The 17,419-nt window shown below is 39.1% G+C and overlaps 1 protein-coding gene across 1 annotated transcript in view; it reads right to left on the reverse strand.

Annotated features, from left to right (window-relative positions):
• Positions 1 to 17,419, reverse strand: part of LOC139724733 (phosphatidylinositol 3,4,5-trisphosphate 3-phosphatase and dual-specificity protein phosphatase PTEN-like) — a 94,555-nt gene that overhangs the window by 24,322 nt on the left and 52,814 nt on the right. The window contains exons 2-4 of the mRNA XM_071635855.1: positions 16,323 to 16,407; positions 9,554 to 9,598; positions 7,731 to 7,905 (exon numbers count right to left, since the gene is read on the reverse strand). Coding sequence (XP_071491956.1) covers positions 7,731 to 7,905; positions 9,554 to 9,598; positions 16,323 to 16,407 — 305 coding nt within the window. The remainder of the gene's footprint in view (positions 1 to 7,730; positions 7,906 to 9,553; positions 9,599 to 16,322; positions 16,408 to 17,419) is intronic.

The raw sequence follows: 17,419 nt of genomic DNA on the forward strand, positions 1-17,419 counted from the left end.
ACACCTATCATATGGTGTTTATTCAGCAGCATATGTTTTTGTTTTGTTTTGTTTTGTTTTTCTTTTAGGACTTTCATACAACCACACTGCAGTGACTTTGAACCAAAGGAGTTCCCTGTATCAAGTTTGAGTGTATGACTACAGGTTGAATGCTGTCATACTACTGCCACGCAGGGTATAACTTTGAGTGACAACCAGCCTTTATAATATGAAGGGCCCCTAATCGATTCAGCTCACCCCCCCCCCCCCTCCCTCCCGCCACCAAAACTGTACAAATATGGGGCTACCATCTCCAAAGGTCACTAGCAATTGCAAGTCCAGCTTGTGTTGGGAAAAGATAAAGAATTCCATGTCCATCTTGAAAATCTTGCACGCAGACCGCTTCTGGACTCCACCCGCTACACAGGCTGAGGGAATGGGGGCATTATAAATCCATGGAGGCGGTATACATAGCCATGCCAGTCGGGCTCATTTTGACGGGACAGAGCGGCCGTCCAGGACACTGCACTATCGAAAGTGGTCGCCTCGTGCGACAAAGCCAAGAGCGTACCGTCACACTGGGTATCCTGCGATTCTCATTAACTCCTGCAAATTTGACTAGCTAGCAAGTGCAAAATGACAAGGGGAGAGAGAGAGGGAGAGAGAGAGAATATGGATGGGAGGAAGAGAAGTGACAAAAAAAGGACAGTCAAAGTAATAAAGTCACTTTAGCATGAAGCTCTCCTTTGACCTTTGACCCAGCTGAACACAGGGGTCAAGGGAACGTTATGTTGGAGCAAGATGAGGAATAAAGCTAGAGAGCTGGAGGTGTTTGAGGCACATTTTGGAGGCTTTCTCTGTGTCGCAGCCTCTAAATCCTGCCTTTTTTCCCCTTAAAAATATGAGAAATTATAGTTAAACCTCTCATTTGATGACTTTGTTATGACATGTGTTCATTTCAGTTGGAGATCTCACAGCGTTCAAGTTTGCAAAACTATGAAAACATTAATGGTGGCACATTTCAGAGCTCGGGCACCGGCCATCATTTGATGGGGGAAAACCTCCCCATCTCAAAAATGGGAGAAATTTCACTGTGGCTCAAACATTTTGCACAGCATTGTTAGAAGATTAATGTAACGTACTTCCAGGCAAGCCTCCAAAATTCCAAGAATTGGTACACCACCCCCTATTGTCATAGAGAGCAGTCCCATGGCTACAGAAATCGACATCCTGAAACTCAATTTCACTGCAGCCTGGATGTCCCTGCTTTGTATCGCAGGGGTTCATTTCACATTCTGATATAAACAATGCAGTCTACATTTTTCATCGTCACACTGCGTGCGGTACTAACTTTCAGACGTGCAGTATAGAAATGTAGAAGAAAAGTAAACGTAGCAATTTGAAGAATACTTTCGCTGCCTCTTGCTAATGAAGCCATTGTGTTTTGGCTAACACCCAACAAGTGCCACATATCTTCATGCAGAGCCACTAGAGGATGACAAGGCAAATTACAAAGAGTTTGCAAAAATAAAAAGAAACCTTTGAATTCCCGTAAACTCCTACATGAGTGCCTCTGGAGACGGGGAAATCCCTCTCTCGCACATCGGTGATGCCAGTCACAAAAACTGGTTTGCAGCTTCCACAGCGCATGACTCACTTAAGATGGCAATTTTCATCTGACACCTGGTTCGAAACTCCTTTTATTTTTCTTTCGGATACGTGAGGCATCGCACAATCACATCATCATGAATACGACAAAAAATCAACAAGACAAAGGCCAAGCAATGTCTCACCCACATATCACAATTTGTAATTGAAGTGTTTTTGAACGTATAAGTTTGTTGATCTTTTGACCTTTGACCTTGTCCAGCTTAACCAATATACAAATTTGACTGGCATCTTTAGGTGATGTACCTGTGGTCTGAGTCTTGTGGTCAAAGTTGAAGGCTGTAGAAAGTTATTGAGAGCCCACAACATGGCACTTAAATCAGGGAAAGTTCATAGACACTTTGACCATGTCAGAATTCACCAATATTCGAACTTGACTATATCGTTAGGTTATGTATCTGTGGTGTGAGTTTGGTGGTCATAGCTCAAATCTGTGGAAAGTTATTGAGAGTACACCACAATACTATGAGTAAAGTGCTTATCAGGACAAGTTCATTGACCTTTTCACCTTTGAACTTGTCAGACTGCAACCATATTCAAACTTGACCTGCATTTTTAGGTTATGTTCCTGCGTTGTGACTTTGGTCATAGGTCAAAGCTGTGGAAAGTTAGGGAGAATACATCAAATAGTTGATGCTAACGATGACGGAAGAGGCCGCCACCACTGACAATGCTAACGATGACTGAAAAGAAACTGATATAATGTCTCGCTTTGGCTACATGGAAGAGACAACAATAAATGAAGGAAAAAAGCAAAACTGGTCAAAAACAAATTTTGCCAAGGTAGACTATCTATCATATAAAGCCTTCACAGCATATCTTAAGGAATACTGATTTCTTCATTCCTTTCCATTTAGAAATTATCAGCCTTTTCCCCCCTTTAAGAATGCTGGTCATAATGTCAGATCATTCCTCAGTCGATTATTCCAGAGAAACAAAAAGAAAAACTAAATCTAAAACATTCATTTCCTTGTTGGGTTTTTCAGGGACAACTTTCAAGGGATGATTGCACATCAATACATTCAAGTGTTTGGAAATAAACTGTGGTTAACCTCTGTATATCCAGGGCTGCACACTAATCCATATATTTTCTACTGGTCCGACCTGTCTGTCGGATCAATGAGTACCCAGTTTTTCCATTTTTTACTGGTCCATTCCTGAAAAAGTTACTGGTCCAACAATGATTTCTACTGGTCAGGGACCATCAGACCAGTGCCAGTGTGCAGCATTGATATATCCCCTTTTTCATCATTGCCAATAGTCTTCATACTAGCAATAATCTATATTCAAGATTTACCTGACTTCTACATATATTTTCATTCCATTGTGTTCATTCTTACAGGACAAGAGCATTATACATTGCTGCCCATAGAAAAAAAAAATGAGCAACTTTGCCAGAGGAGGTAAAGAAACAACAAAACAATGGAGGATTGTGATTAAAATAAGCAATGACTCTCATTAAAAATGCTTTTAAACCCCATTAAAACTTACTCAAGGATAATACCTCATTATGTGTACAGACACTCATATATTATCCTTTTTTAAAACTCTAACATGTAGCAATCTGTACATCTTTCAGTATTTAAAAATGACATTTATAAGCATTTAATGCCCTACCTACAATGCATGATAATCCATCACTTTTCTTTCTCCAATGTCTTGCTCCCATTCATTTTGCTGAGTGCACGGTTCCCCAGTCACTGAAAGTGTACCAACACCCTGGAAATCAAATTTGTGTACAGCTAGAATACACAAAAAACAGCCATATACCTGTGATAGCCCCTGAAAGTATACATATCTCTGTAACAATTTGGCACTCGCGCTCCGCGCGTTTAAGTTCTGCTCCGTAAGCACCGGCACTGATATGTGTGTATTTCAGCTATACACATACATTTTGACGACAAGTATCCAGATTCCATGTTCATCGGTTAGCTGATCGCGTGCATGCATTGTATATCACAATCGTTCAAGATGTATTTGGAAAAAAATATAGACAGTGCAATGGTTTGATTGAAAGAATTGGGTGATCGACTAGTCTATGTCAAGTCATTTTTGTTTTTGTATACTCTCTAAGATTTACATTTATACCCCAATAAATAAAATCAGAGTGCCAAAAAAATTTCAATATTTTGAAGAGGGCATGTCTCAAGTATATTCTACAATATAGCAAACATAATACTCAGAGTATTGGTACACTTTAATATCCGAACAAACATAATTTCATTCGCACCATCCATGAATCCATAACATTTCTGTTGATGCACCTTACCTTAAACCTGACCTCTTTCAATGATAATGCATCTGGTACCTCTTCACCTCTTACAGTTTGCTGGCTTCAAATTAGCTTCATTTTGTCATTTGCCACTTCAATAATTCAACTCTCATCTCCGACATGAGATCCTCGCGATCCCATTTGTACCCAATCCACGAGGACACGAATGGCACTGATCATATAAAACTGTTGTAATACCCGCAGTTAGGAAATTGCAGGTCAGCTCTGAGTATTCAACATGTTGCCAAAGTAACGGCAAGAACTGCAAGGACTATCCGGTAAATGTCATCATGAAATGCCCCCCCCCCTTCTCTGACATATTTTGTATCAAATTTGTTGCATCCCATGCATATCATCTAATCCAGTTTTGTGCCTCGTCTACAACATCATTAGCTTGCATGTCAGTTACTTAATCCTGTCTCTGTCACCCGATTTTTTCTTCTTTTTTCTCCCTATTTTCATTCTATCCATTCGCATCTCTCCACTGTCAATCTAATCCGTTTTCCGCCCATCATCTCTTGCAACAGCAAAACGGTATCAACCTGGCACACTATGCCATACAAGAAGAAGATTTAAAGGGATAGTACAGTATTGGTGGAGATGAGAATTGGGCTTTTAACTTTTTATGAGATACCAAGAAAACACTTATGAAATAGTACAGAGCATACCATTTTAAGAGGAATTCAAACTTTATTTGATGAAAATCGGGTTTGGAGTGACTGAAACATCCAAAAACAAAGTAAAACAAAGCGATCGTAATGAAATGTGGGTCCCACACTTTATTGAATCGCTCTGTTTTGGTTATCTCAGCCATTTCAAAACCAATTTTCATCAAATAAACGTTGAAGTCCTCATGGAATTACATGCTCTTTCATATTTCATAAGAGGCTTCTCATTATCTCACCAAAAAATGTTAGAAACCTGAAATTAGGTCTCAACCAAAACTATACGATCCCTTTAATCTCTTGCACCTCAGAGGCAGCATTTCTTCCTTTGCATCCAGTCTCTGGCTTTTTTGCATGTCATCCCTCCTACAGCTACGGTACTTTTTGGATCTCATCTGTTGCATCCACTATTTTCCACCTCTCCTTTTGAGGTGGTCTTCTTCTTCCTCTCATCCTTCTTCTCTTTCTACTACTACTACTATTTCTTCTTCTCCTTTTTTTCCACCTCCTTCTCCCACTCCTCCTTCTTCTTTTCCTTCTTCTCTTTCTCACCTTTTGCATCTCAGAACTTTACAGACTTCGGAGACCCCTCCTCCTCCTCCTCCTCCTCCTCCTCCTCCTCCTCCTTCTCATCTCTCATACTTTTTTTCTTCTTTTTTTGTTGTTGTGTGTGTCTATTCCTATTCCTGAAATGCTCATCTCGAAATTCCACAGGGGTAATGAGAGGTGTGTCATTGCTGGGCGGCCTTCCCAGGGTGCAATATCCAGGCCACAGCACCCTCATTAGACTGCTAATTGGGTAGTCCTCTCGCCTCATTAGGGGGCCATTAACTACTCTTTGCGGCTATGAATAGCTGCGGGTACTCCCAGCCAACACGCCAGAATCACATGCGCCTCTCACGGCGAGAGGGGCAAACTCGGGGGCCGGTACGAGAGAGGAAAGAGAGGCAGACAGAGTTCACTGCAGATATCCACCTCTGATGGTGCATTTATCATTCGCTTATAGTCATGTGCCTTTCTTTGTCAGGGCCTCTATACCATGCCATTACTTAGTGAGTTTTTTGTTGTTGTTCTTTTAGTTTATTTTTCTATAGGTTTCATACATTGATTGCAAAGCAGACAGGGAGAGCTCATGTGACAATGTGATTCCCTGCAAACCTGACTTAGACGTCCAATTCAAAACACCATGGTCAACCTGACTTCAAACTGACAGAGCAATAATGGAAAAACAGCATGGTAGCAGTTCAATCAAAATTAGATACAAATTGACAAGACTATACAGTTCTACAGTTTCGTGTGTTTTGGCTGAATAGTGGCAGTGGTTGCAACTACATATATCAGCGGCCATATTCCTTTTCCCTCTAAAAATCCTCATTGCTATTAAAGTTACTGTAGTGTAACAAGGATGTGATGCACAGAGGTTTTTTTTTTTTCGGTTTCATGCAAAAAAAAAAAGAAAAAGAAAGAAGAGAACATCAGCAACATTTTGTTCAGCAGTCTGCGGGAGACTAACGTAGCCATGACATCACCACCTCATGTTATTTATATACGATGTGGTTGTTACTAATATTGCCATTCTGCGAAAACATGCGGAACTGCGAAATGCCACACCTTTCTTCTTTTAGGCCCTACTTCAAGTCTGATGAAACCTCTACCTGCCATTCTGATTCTGTTTGTCTGATTATACTCTCTCCATTACCATCGACTCAAATGTGGCATGGAATTGTGATTCAAGAATTGTTGATGCCTTCAAGTCTGAACTACAGACCTATCTTTTCCAGCAACTTTGTGAATAATGTGTGACATATTGTGGGAGATGGGCACCTTTGAATGTTCTTAACAGACAAGTAGCGCTCTAAATGCTTGCATGCATCTGTCAAAATCTACCTAGTATTAAAAATATAAGCTGTTTTTAATAGTTTGAATACTGCCAGGTAACACTATGAATTTCTCCTTACTTTAAGTCATTTAGATTAGCACCCTCACAGTTTGACACAAAATGCTGAGAACTACTATGTGCCCAATCTCTTTGTTATCAAGTTAATCAAAGCAACAACAACAACAACAACAACAACAACAAAATCAGATGATGTTAACCACCAACGCAAAGAAGATAGTGTACTACATGATAATCATTGTTCTTTTACTTTTCATGAATTGAAATGTGCTTCTGGGGTTAGAATATCTACCATTATTGTTTCAACACACTAGACTGCTGAATTTCACACTAATTTTATCACATGTAATGGCTTGATATCAATTTAAAACATGCCTACTTTCAGCCAAACATTCCTACCATGTCAGCAGTACACAATTTGGAAATATTCCTTTTAATTCCATTAAACAATACTTGAGTACTCGACGCATTTTCCTGTTGGTCCTTCCTATTGTGGGAAAAAATTCCTCTTTTTAAAATCAGTAGAAAGCCAAAGTTATAGAATAGTACGGGTTTGAGCTCAATTTGAACAATGCTTACAATTGGCTTGAAATTCAGTCAATAGTACATCTGGGCATATCATGGGAAACTCAAAATATCTGCTACGGCCCTGGGACCAGTGCATTGGTTGCAAAGAAATCGCATGGGGTTCTGTACTGAAAGAGATGAACAAACTAATGTATTTTCTCGAATGACTATGAATGCAGTCAGCTCCTTCAACCTTGCAGGATATGTCACACAAAACAGAATGACCTTGATAGATCTCGTGAAGAGTCATGAAGGGAAAGCTGTAACATTTCACACACAACGTGAGCAAATATGGAGTTCGGCAAAGGTCACGTCAGTCACATGATTGGGACAACTATTTCACAGGCCCACTACACTCCACTGATGGTTCAGCGACATTCATATGGTCATGGCTCCGTTAATATTTGTCTGATCTCTTTTGGGCTACGTCTTCTATAACATATCATTTATTCATATGAAAAAATTTCTGTATCTGTGAACGTGCTGGGTATCAGGATTTGTACCAATATCTCTTGTGTGAGATGATCCTTTAGATTAAACTAGAGCCAGACAGTGACAGGTTACAAACAGGAGAAAGAAATGTTGGCCTTTTACATCTTTCTAAAAGGCTGACCGAGAGGTAAGGTCACTAATAGAATCCATAATGGGGCGTTCGTAGTCCAACATCACCGTGGCGACTCACCTTTCCCGCCTTACAGTGGATGACGGCGACGTTGTCTTTGTCTCGGGCAAGCCACTGGATGACGTCCTCGCAAAACGGCCTGATGAGACCGATCTGGGGGGGATTGTGGTCATCAAACGGGTAGTGCGCCACCCGGTTGTCGAACCTCGATGTGTCATAATTCCGCTCTGAACATCTGGGGTGGTGTATTGGGGGAGAGAGAAGAGAGAAAAACGGCAGAGGCAAACAGGGATTATTAAGGTTCAATTGGTCATCCACTTCCTTGCCGAACAATGGACACATTTCTTTACATTGTTGTAGCCATTCCTCTGCAGTTTGGATGACTGCTTGAGCTGATGGTTTCAATAATACCATTCAAGTGTTCATTACACATTCAATTAAACTGAAAGAGGTAAATCGTCGCAATCAAAACCGCACAGTAATAACTTTACTGACCACATAGTATCAGTGATAATGAAGAAATGTATGTTGGGGTTTCGCAAATGACATTATGAATTTGAAGTGATTTCTGTACTGTCGCATTGATGAGCTCAACGAGTTCAGGGAAGGCGACAAAATTGTTTGTTTCTTTGAATTCCAGAAGGGGCACACAAAACAAACTTTGACTGTACCATGGCATGAATCTATACATAGTCCCACATATTCATATGTGTGTGCAGGTCATGATTTGTTTTGTACATAATCACATCCATGCACATGCTTTTCCATTAATTCACATGAATAAATGATCTATCATTGTCTTAAAAGAATGCATCTGAACAGACTGCCCTCACTACATCTAGAGCATTGTGACCCAAATAAGTACTGAATAAATCAGAAATGAAAGAAACAAAGATATTCCTCTCCCCCTTCCCCTTTCAAACAGGTCAAAATTAAGTGATCTTTTATCAATAAAACAAATGGGAAGTATTCCACATGTAACAATGTCATAACATGACAAAATCAGTTGTATCCATGTGCTTCTCGCATGTCATGGATGTTTAAGACCTGCACTTCCATTTTCAACACAATTGGCTGACTTTGCTACAAATTTATCCAATTATGCTTGAATTTCACTGTTTTTATTCAAAATACCTTAAAACTTATAGTGAATGTACGATAGATATTGCTTCAGAAATTATTTGTCTCTATAAAAGAATACCCACATCAAACAGATTAAAAAACTTCAGGGAATGTATGAAATATGAAGATTCAACATTATGATCTAGTTTAGTGTCAATGTTGACACACTATCCAAACACATAAACATGCACAGCGGCTGAAACTTGACATAATTTGTAATCCCGACGCTGGGATATCGCAGAGTCGCTTTCATCGTATATGTCCACTCAGGAATTCCACAAATGCACAATAAAAGTAAACTGACATATTATTTCTCTCATTCGTGATACATTTATATAAGGGTGGGGTAGACAGATTTTGATATCATCAAACCTACGGAAGAAATGTGTTGACTTTTCACATAAATATTTGACTGAGTCAGATTCTACATAATTTGCTATTTGGGGAGGAGAATTTTTTTTTTTGCCAACAAGAGAAATCCTTTCATTTTTTAAATCAAATTCCAAGAAATTTGGCAGTGTAAAAAACCAATTTTCTCCACCACTTGTATTCATATGTTACAAAATATTCCAGCTTACGTACTTGCAGTGCCATATATATATATATATATAAGAAATTAACATGCAAACTGAAGAATCATTACACTTTATGGCCAAATATAACACAAACTCACTAAAAACATTCATGCACTCTCAGTATGTTCGCATAGTGCGAACACCAATCCTCCAGCCAACAGGGCTGTCTTTAGGCATTATACTTACAGATTGTACACTTTATAATGATCTTGATGATGGGAGTTTAGGAATCTGCAGAGAGAAACGAGATAGAAATATAAAGAAATACATGAAGATAATGGATAAAGACAAGGGACATTAGAGATTTAAAGCACCAATCAATCACTTTTACTTGGCAGCTTCTGCTATTATCATTCCTGCTCTTTCCATCATACTGCATTCGCTTTGTTCATACATCTTCGGAAACATGCATCAAGTATCATGCCACTTCCTGCAATAATTTGCGGCAGTATGAACGCACAACCCCCCCCCCCTTTTTTTTTTGGATAAATTCAACCAGACTCACAGATACAGGCTCATATCACATAACTAGCTTTTGTACCTGTACAATCAAATATATGCAAAAGAAATGATAAATAAACTTAAAGGGATGGTATAGTTTTGGCAGAGATGAGGATTGGGCTTTTAACTTTTTGCAAGATACCAAGAATCCACTTATGAAATAGTACAGAGCATACCACTCTGAGAGGAATTCAAAGTTTGTTTGATGACAATCGCTTTTGGAATGGCCGAGATATTTAAAACAAAATAAAACAAAGCGATCGTGATAAAAGGTATGGGTCCCACCTTTTATTAGGATTGCTCTATTTTGGGTATCTCAGCCATTTCAAACCAATTTTCATCAAATAAACGTTGTAATCCTCTTGGAATTACATACTCTTATATATTCAATGAGAGGTTTCTTATTATCGCACCCAAAAATGTTAGGTCTCACCAAAACTATGATCCCTTTAAAACAACAATCACATACATTACACGCCCAGCATATACATTTAAAGCTTCATTTGCTCAGAAAGGACCCTGCTTTAGTTGTTTAAAAAAAAATTGCTATTATTGGGTAGTGGCTGTAATTGACCAATGTCGAGGTCACTTATGACAACTGTGTATTCAGATGCTGTATACAGCGACATGTCTGTCTCCTTACTCGCCCCCCCCCCCCCATTTTAGGGAGGGGGGATCTTTCACCGACATCAACAATTTGGTGAATACAATCACAGCTCTGCTCTCAACACAAGCTCAATATGAAGTATAAAAGTTGTAAACCTCTACTTGCATATATCAAGGGTTCTCAAACCAGACTCTGGGTCTTTCTGCGGCATAGACAAAGGGGACGACAACTTGGTGCCAAGGTTTGATGCAGTTTAATATTTTGATGCACACTGCAAGCTACAGAAGTCATTTCACAGATATTGGGGGGGGGGGGGGGGGGGAGAGGGAGGGGGTGATGATATGCAAGATAAGTGCCCGCCTCTACTCTCGAGCTTTGAACAGAATTCACATGCAATGCCTCACTCACCACATACACCATACATTTCGCTGATCGTGACTTCTAAGAAAAGCTTGCTAGTGATTATTGAATTGGCAATCGAAATTCACAGTTATGGTATAAGAAATAAATATCATCAGTTTCCAAGAAGCAAAGTAAGTGATTTTCCACCTTGGAGACAATATTCATTGCATTTGTGTTATTTGGTTTGTTTGGTTTGTTTTTTGAGGGGGGGGGAGGAGAATTTTTTTTTTTTTTTGCAAATTTTAGTCTACATTGTATATCTTTCAATTTTTTAACAGTAAAAATCCTATGTGTTCATAAGAATCTTTTTCTGTAAACATTACTCTCTCCCAATAAAAACCTGCCACGATTCTTTGCAGGTTTCTCATTCTCTTTCTCCCCCTTTGTTTCTATGTCTCCAAGCGTTTTTTTTTTTTCCCCTCAAATTTTGAAGAAGTCTCCAATAGCTTGATGTGAGGTTGATGACCTGTCATACATACTCGTATCATCAAATATTCTGAACTGTTCTTTTCCCAATTGTGCATCATAGCTGATGCTCATATATGCCGTCAGCAATGGATAAACTTGTGTGCCCAGTGCTACAGGTTGTGGAATGCAAGCGAACACCCTTCAGCCACACGAGAAGGGTTACCGGAGAGCCGGCCCGATCGACATCGGGGTATATATAGCCAAAGAGTGTGCATCCTGGGAATTTAACAGGGGGATGAATCAATGCCGTGCACGGCGCCGCACCCTCAGAGACGTGGAGCAACGGACAAATTTAGAAGGTCCTGCATCATTTTGTAGGTTTTCGATTACGCTTTTTATGGAACGCACCAGGCTCTGTGGCATGTTTCTCCTTTGCACTGGAGGACGTCAGCTCTTTATGTGCGTATAAGGGGTAAAACAGTCCATGCACACTAAATATAAATACTGACATTTAGGGCTGCGCAAATTCACAGCGTCACTATCCATGCAGGCATCCGCTGCACAAATCCCTCGTCAAAGGACTGAATGATAGTTAATGAGTTCTCAATTTTTCAAAGGAGGCAAACGTCTTTTATAGGTGGCAATCACAGGTGTCAGAACTTGACAGTGCGAGTAGAGATGAAATGAAACTTTTCTGATTGCACCATGCCTCTCTCAGCAAATGAATGCAACAAATTTAATAGCCGGTTTTCCTTATTAAAGCAAGTACTTCATCACCAACCTCACTGAGGGAAAGTTTTGCACTTTATACCTAGACAAATTGTGCCCCCAATGTTTGTAACTTTCATTGTAACTTTGATAGTAAGAGTTTCAGTACAAAGCATGAATTTCAGCTCATATGATGAAAAATATTAGAAATACGCACATATGGAGCTTGCATCTGGGTCACCTAATATCTCCTGTCTGTCACGTACACTCTGAGAATTGACACACTGAAATTGTTTTTACACTCAAGTAATTTGCATTATCTCCTGATGACAACAGTTCATAAAAGATCTAAATGCTGGCAGAAAGTGCAAAAACACACCTCGTTGCAAACTGACTTCCATTCATAAGCAGAATAACATCAGACAAACACAATGGGCCACAAAAGTTTTGTCAAGATCAGACCTAGTAAACGAAGAGAGTTATAGACTTGTACTTTCACACAATGTCATTATTGCCAAAGCCTGAGATTTGTTGCCACTCCAACACACAAATCATGAGAGGGAAAGACATCATCACTTCATAATCATTCTAATTTTGTTTATGCACATAAAAGTAAAAAAATATTAATAATAACAGTAAATCACATAATTGGTCAATATTCAGCACTCACAACCTCTTCTCCCAGAAAACTCATCACTGCTAGACTATACTATCAGACAATATTTCAGTGCCAGGAATACCATTTCCTGTCCTTCATTTCATACAAAAAACTAGATATATCGCTACGGCTACTGATATGCCTCCGCCATAATGCATGGTTCTCCTAATAGGTCTATAGTACAATGTCTTGACAATGTGTGATGACAGTTTCACACAATTGGCAAAATATTAAAATGACAGGTTTGACACAAATGTGCTGAATGTTCACTTTCCTAGAACTAGGTTCAATTGGATGAATGATTAAAATGTTAGAGTGCAGGTATTTGGGGAATTGATGATTTTTACTTGACTTTTGACCCTTTTATAAGTTTATGCATTGAGTAATTTTCAAGGTATTGAGAAAAAGCATAATTTCAGTATCAAATGGGAAAATAGCATTATCTAAACCTGGTCTTTGACCTTTGACCTCACAGTTCCAAAGAGAATCACTGTTAGGTTGAACATGCATAAATATGTAAGTTTCATGATGATACCTTGGGTTACTTTCGAGATATGGAGGAAAAAGTGCAATTTAGCACTTTCACTTGACCTTTTACCTTTTGACCTTTGACCTTTAGGCAAGAAACTTCCCCAAAAATATATATTGGGTAATAAATGCCATACATCAAGTTTAAAAAAAAAAAAAAACAACCTTCAGGCATATTGCATTTTAAGGAAAGTAGTGATATTTTGAGGAGTTGACCTCGACCTTTGACCTCCTGACCTTTGACCCATGACCCCAACTTCCCTAGATAATCACTGCCCATCGGTACAAGCATATATACTAAGTTCCATGAAGATACCTTGAACCATTTGCGAGATATGGAGAAAAACATGAAATTTTAATTTTTTTTCACAAAATAACCTGTGACCTTTGACCTTTGACCCTGTGACCCTAAAATCCACACAAATTATTATCCCCCAAGGATATACCCTCATACCAAGTTTGATGTAAAACCATCACACGGTTCTTGAGATATCGACAAAAACAAAACGGGACGGACGGACGTACGGACGGACGGACGGACGGACGGACGGACGGACGGACGACCCGAAAACATAATGCCTCCGGCCACTTCGTTGCGGAGGCATAAAAACAAAAACACACTAACTGCCAAAAAAAGTATATACATGTGTCAATGACATTATCAGCTCAAATTTGTATCATACCTGGTTTTAAGTTGTATTGCCATTATGTAAAAAAAAACTATTGTGAAAATTCAAAATTCAATGGCTTTCTTATGTTAGGCCCAGTCTTGACGAAACATTTATTTGTTCGATTTTTACTCCCTTCATTTTAAATAGAACTTTAACATGGTGTGGAATTGCACTTCAATTTATCTAAATCCTGCAAAGCACTTTAAATGACTAAGCTTTAAGCTTTTCTTCTTTTTTTTTTAGCACATCCGGACTGAGGCACAACTTGCGTGAGACTCTGCAATGAGACGTCTCTGCAGAATAAATTGCCACGTAACATGCGCCAATGCAACATGCACTTCTCATCATTAGTCGGCATTCATAACGACAGACGTTCTTCCCTCCGGTGGGCAGCCCGAAACAAAGTGAACGCACATTAATCAAACTAGCGCAAATCTCGACACAATAAGCCTCATCACTCTCAAACCATTGTGTCGTATTACATTGTCTAAAAAGTGTGAAATAGAATTTCCAAAGACAGACATCTCCGTTTGTGCACCAGAATGGACTGCCCCTTGAGATTTTTTTTTTCTCTCTCCCCTCCTTTTCTTCTCACCTTTATTCTTCAGATCATTCTGCATCATTGTAAATATTTTCACTTCTGCTTTGAAAGACTTTTCTTTCTTTCATTACCCACTACTTTCACTTTCGTACCAGACGGGTACTCAACAAGCGAGCTGTCTTCCGCAATGATTCTCAACCTGCACTGTGGATTTGATGGCTGTTCTTATATTACAAAAACCAGGTGTAAGAAATCAATTAATTTCGTATCAGAGTACGCTAAGGACGTGCTGCCACATGCAGACCAAATGATGATATCTCCTCCTTGTGTCTGACGTTGTCATTAAGGAGTTATGTTATCGCTGTACTTAGACGCACATGCGGAAATTTCCAGACAGCCGTCTCATACGTTCAAAAGGATCCTATTACATTCTGCTTTAAAAAGAAGGAACTTAAAAACTGCTCTCAATCACGCTTTGGATTACCAGTAATCCTTCATAATGCTGTAAGACAAAATAATGTGTGATATTCTTGAAAATGAATATTACATATTGACTTTATATAGCGTACAGAAGATGTAATGTGGATATTGCACTTTGAAGTCCTCATCTTTTATCTCTAAATAATAAAAAAAAAGAAACCAAACAGAGCACTATTTCATACCTGTATCAACTTTTTAGGGCAACTAAAACGAAAGAAAAAATAAAGTAACTGAATAAGATATAAGTTATGTTATTATCTATAACTGAAAATTGTGGCCAAGGATATAAAAAAAGACAGCAGAATCCCCGAATCCCTCCAAAACGATGCTTGGTGCACTCTACAGTGTACCTACTCTATAGGAATACTACACATCAATGCTGCAGAAATTGGCCTCCTCAGATCCAACGACATGACGTAAGTGGATAGCCCCAATCTCTTTCGAAAAAGTCACATGATTTTTTTCGCCTCCACAAAAGAAATCATGGAGGTCTCGCGCCAGAGGCATTTCGGATTCACGTGCTGAGAAGAATGAGAGTCTTGTGGGCGTTTGCTGCAATCACAAAATCAATACTGAGCAAAAAAAAAAAAGAAAAAAAAGGGACATTGGAGTATGGGTATCTAGACAAAAAACAAAACAAAACAACAGAACAAGACAGAACAGAAGGAGGAATATACAGGGAGGAGAGAGGAGAGAAGGGAGAGAGGGAAAGAGTGAGAGGGAGGGAGGATGAGAGGGGGAGAGAAAGAAAGAGAGAACGGAGGAGGGCAGACTGTGTGCAACAGCACACAATGTATCATGCAATACGATGCCTGGAAGATACAATATTGATGAGCCCTTGCCGGCAAGGGCGGGAGAAATCATAACTTGATGAGCAAAAGCCTGCACGGCATGCGAAAGCACAGAAGCATTTCCCTATCACGCGAAGAGAAAACGTGACTTTTATTGTATAACTTTACAACAGGATATATGATTCTAAGAGGATTACATGAACATACATGCTTTTTGAAACAATGACTGCAGCTCATACTGAATCAAAAGATCCTTTTTTCCTTTTTTTTTTTAACATTTGATTTCTCTCCTCCTTCAATGATGGGGAACACCATAGAATTATGCACACGGATCTATTTCATATCTGTTTTTGTCTTTTGGAGCTGTTTGTACATTTTTTGTTTTTGTTTTTGTTGTTTGGATGGGGTGTTGTCTTGACACCATTTTAGGAAGTGTCTTATCATGACAACAGGTTATAAATTGGGTCAAGACAAAATGAAGAAATGAAATAGATTAAAGGCACATACGAGAAGGTCAGGTGCTAGATTTTTCTCTTCAGAGAGGGAACGAGAGGCAGGCATTGTGGCCATGAGACAGAGGATGGATGACCACTGGGGAAATATTGGTGTTACGTGCAAACGTGGAAGAATCAAAGGAAGAAGAGTGAAGTGGGAACTTACTTGACTACGTGCTCCATGTCGTTGCGGTACACCCGTTCTAGGCTCTCCGCGGGGAACCCCATGGCGATAATGTTGGGGCAGATATCTGTTGCAGCGCAAAGAGTTAAGGTGATGACGATGTAAAATGGCGCTGGATCCACAGCCTGAACAAAGGAGAGGTTACAGCACACACACACATACACACACACTAACACACACACACAACATATTGTCTAATTAGTACACCTCTGCATCTTTGTACACTAATGCATCCCATGTAATTTGATTCTTCTTTTGATGATGCATGAGATGGTCTACTCAAAAACAACAACAACAACAACAGCAAACTGAATTGAAGTGGTGATCAAAACATCTATAAGGAATAAAATAAGTACATAATGATGCAAACAATCAAAGCGAGGCAAATTACATTAAGCCTCGGTTACACCAGAGCCGAATCAGCTGTGAATCCACCCGAATACACGTATTCAATTCAATTCGTTTATTCATCTCATTATCTGATAAAACAATACAGCAGTATTGAATTTTACAATACAGAACAAAAAAGATAATCAGTCATTTATATCTGTAAAAATGAAAAAAAGAGAACTTGAAAAAAGCCAAAAAGGCCTTGTAAAGTATTAAGTGTAAGTTCCCTTATGTACGAATGTGCCCAAAATAATTGATTTTTAAAGTACAAAGTGTAGACATGGACAGAAAACCAACAAATACAACAAAACATAACAAAACAGAACAAAACTTAAGACAAATGATATGATAGATTGACTATGTGTGATTTGCTAGAAGGTACATTTTCAAAAATTTCTTAAATGAGGACAGGCTATTGCGTGAACAAATATCTCTAGGAATCGAATACCAGATCAATGGAAATTGGTGACGTACAGAGTTTGAAACCAGATTTGATTTTACTACCCACATATGAAATCTATTGCAATTTCGAGTGTTGTATTTACGAATTTCATTATTGGTGCAAAACATATATGAAATATTATGAGGTAGCATACCTTTGAAATAATAAAATCCCAAAACAGCGGTATTATTCAGGTGGATTCGGGAGCATTCTGTTCTCCTTCCCCGACTGGGCAAAAATTCTGGAG

Source organism: Diadema antillarum, unplaced genomic scaffold (genome assembly GCF_040938485.1).
Source record: "Diadema antillarum isolate AM-2024a unplaced genomic scaffold, OU_Dant_1.0 scf00000226, whole genome shotgun sequence".
Classification (NCBI taxonomy): Eukaryota; Metazoa; Echinodermata; class Echinoidea; order Diadematoida; family Diadematidae; genus Diadema; species Diadema antillarum.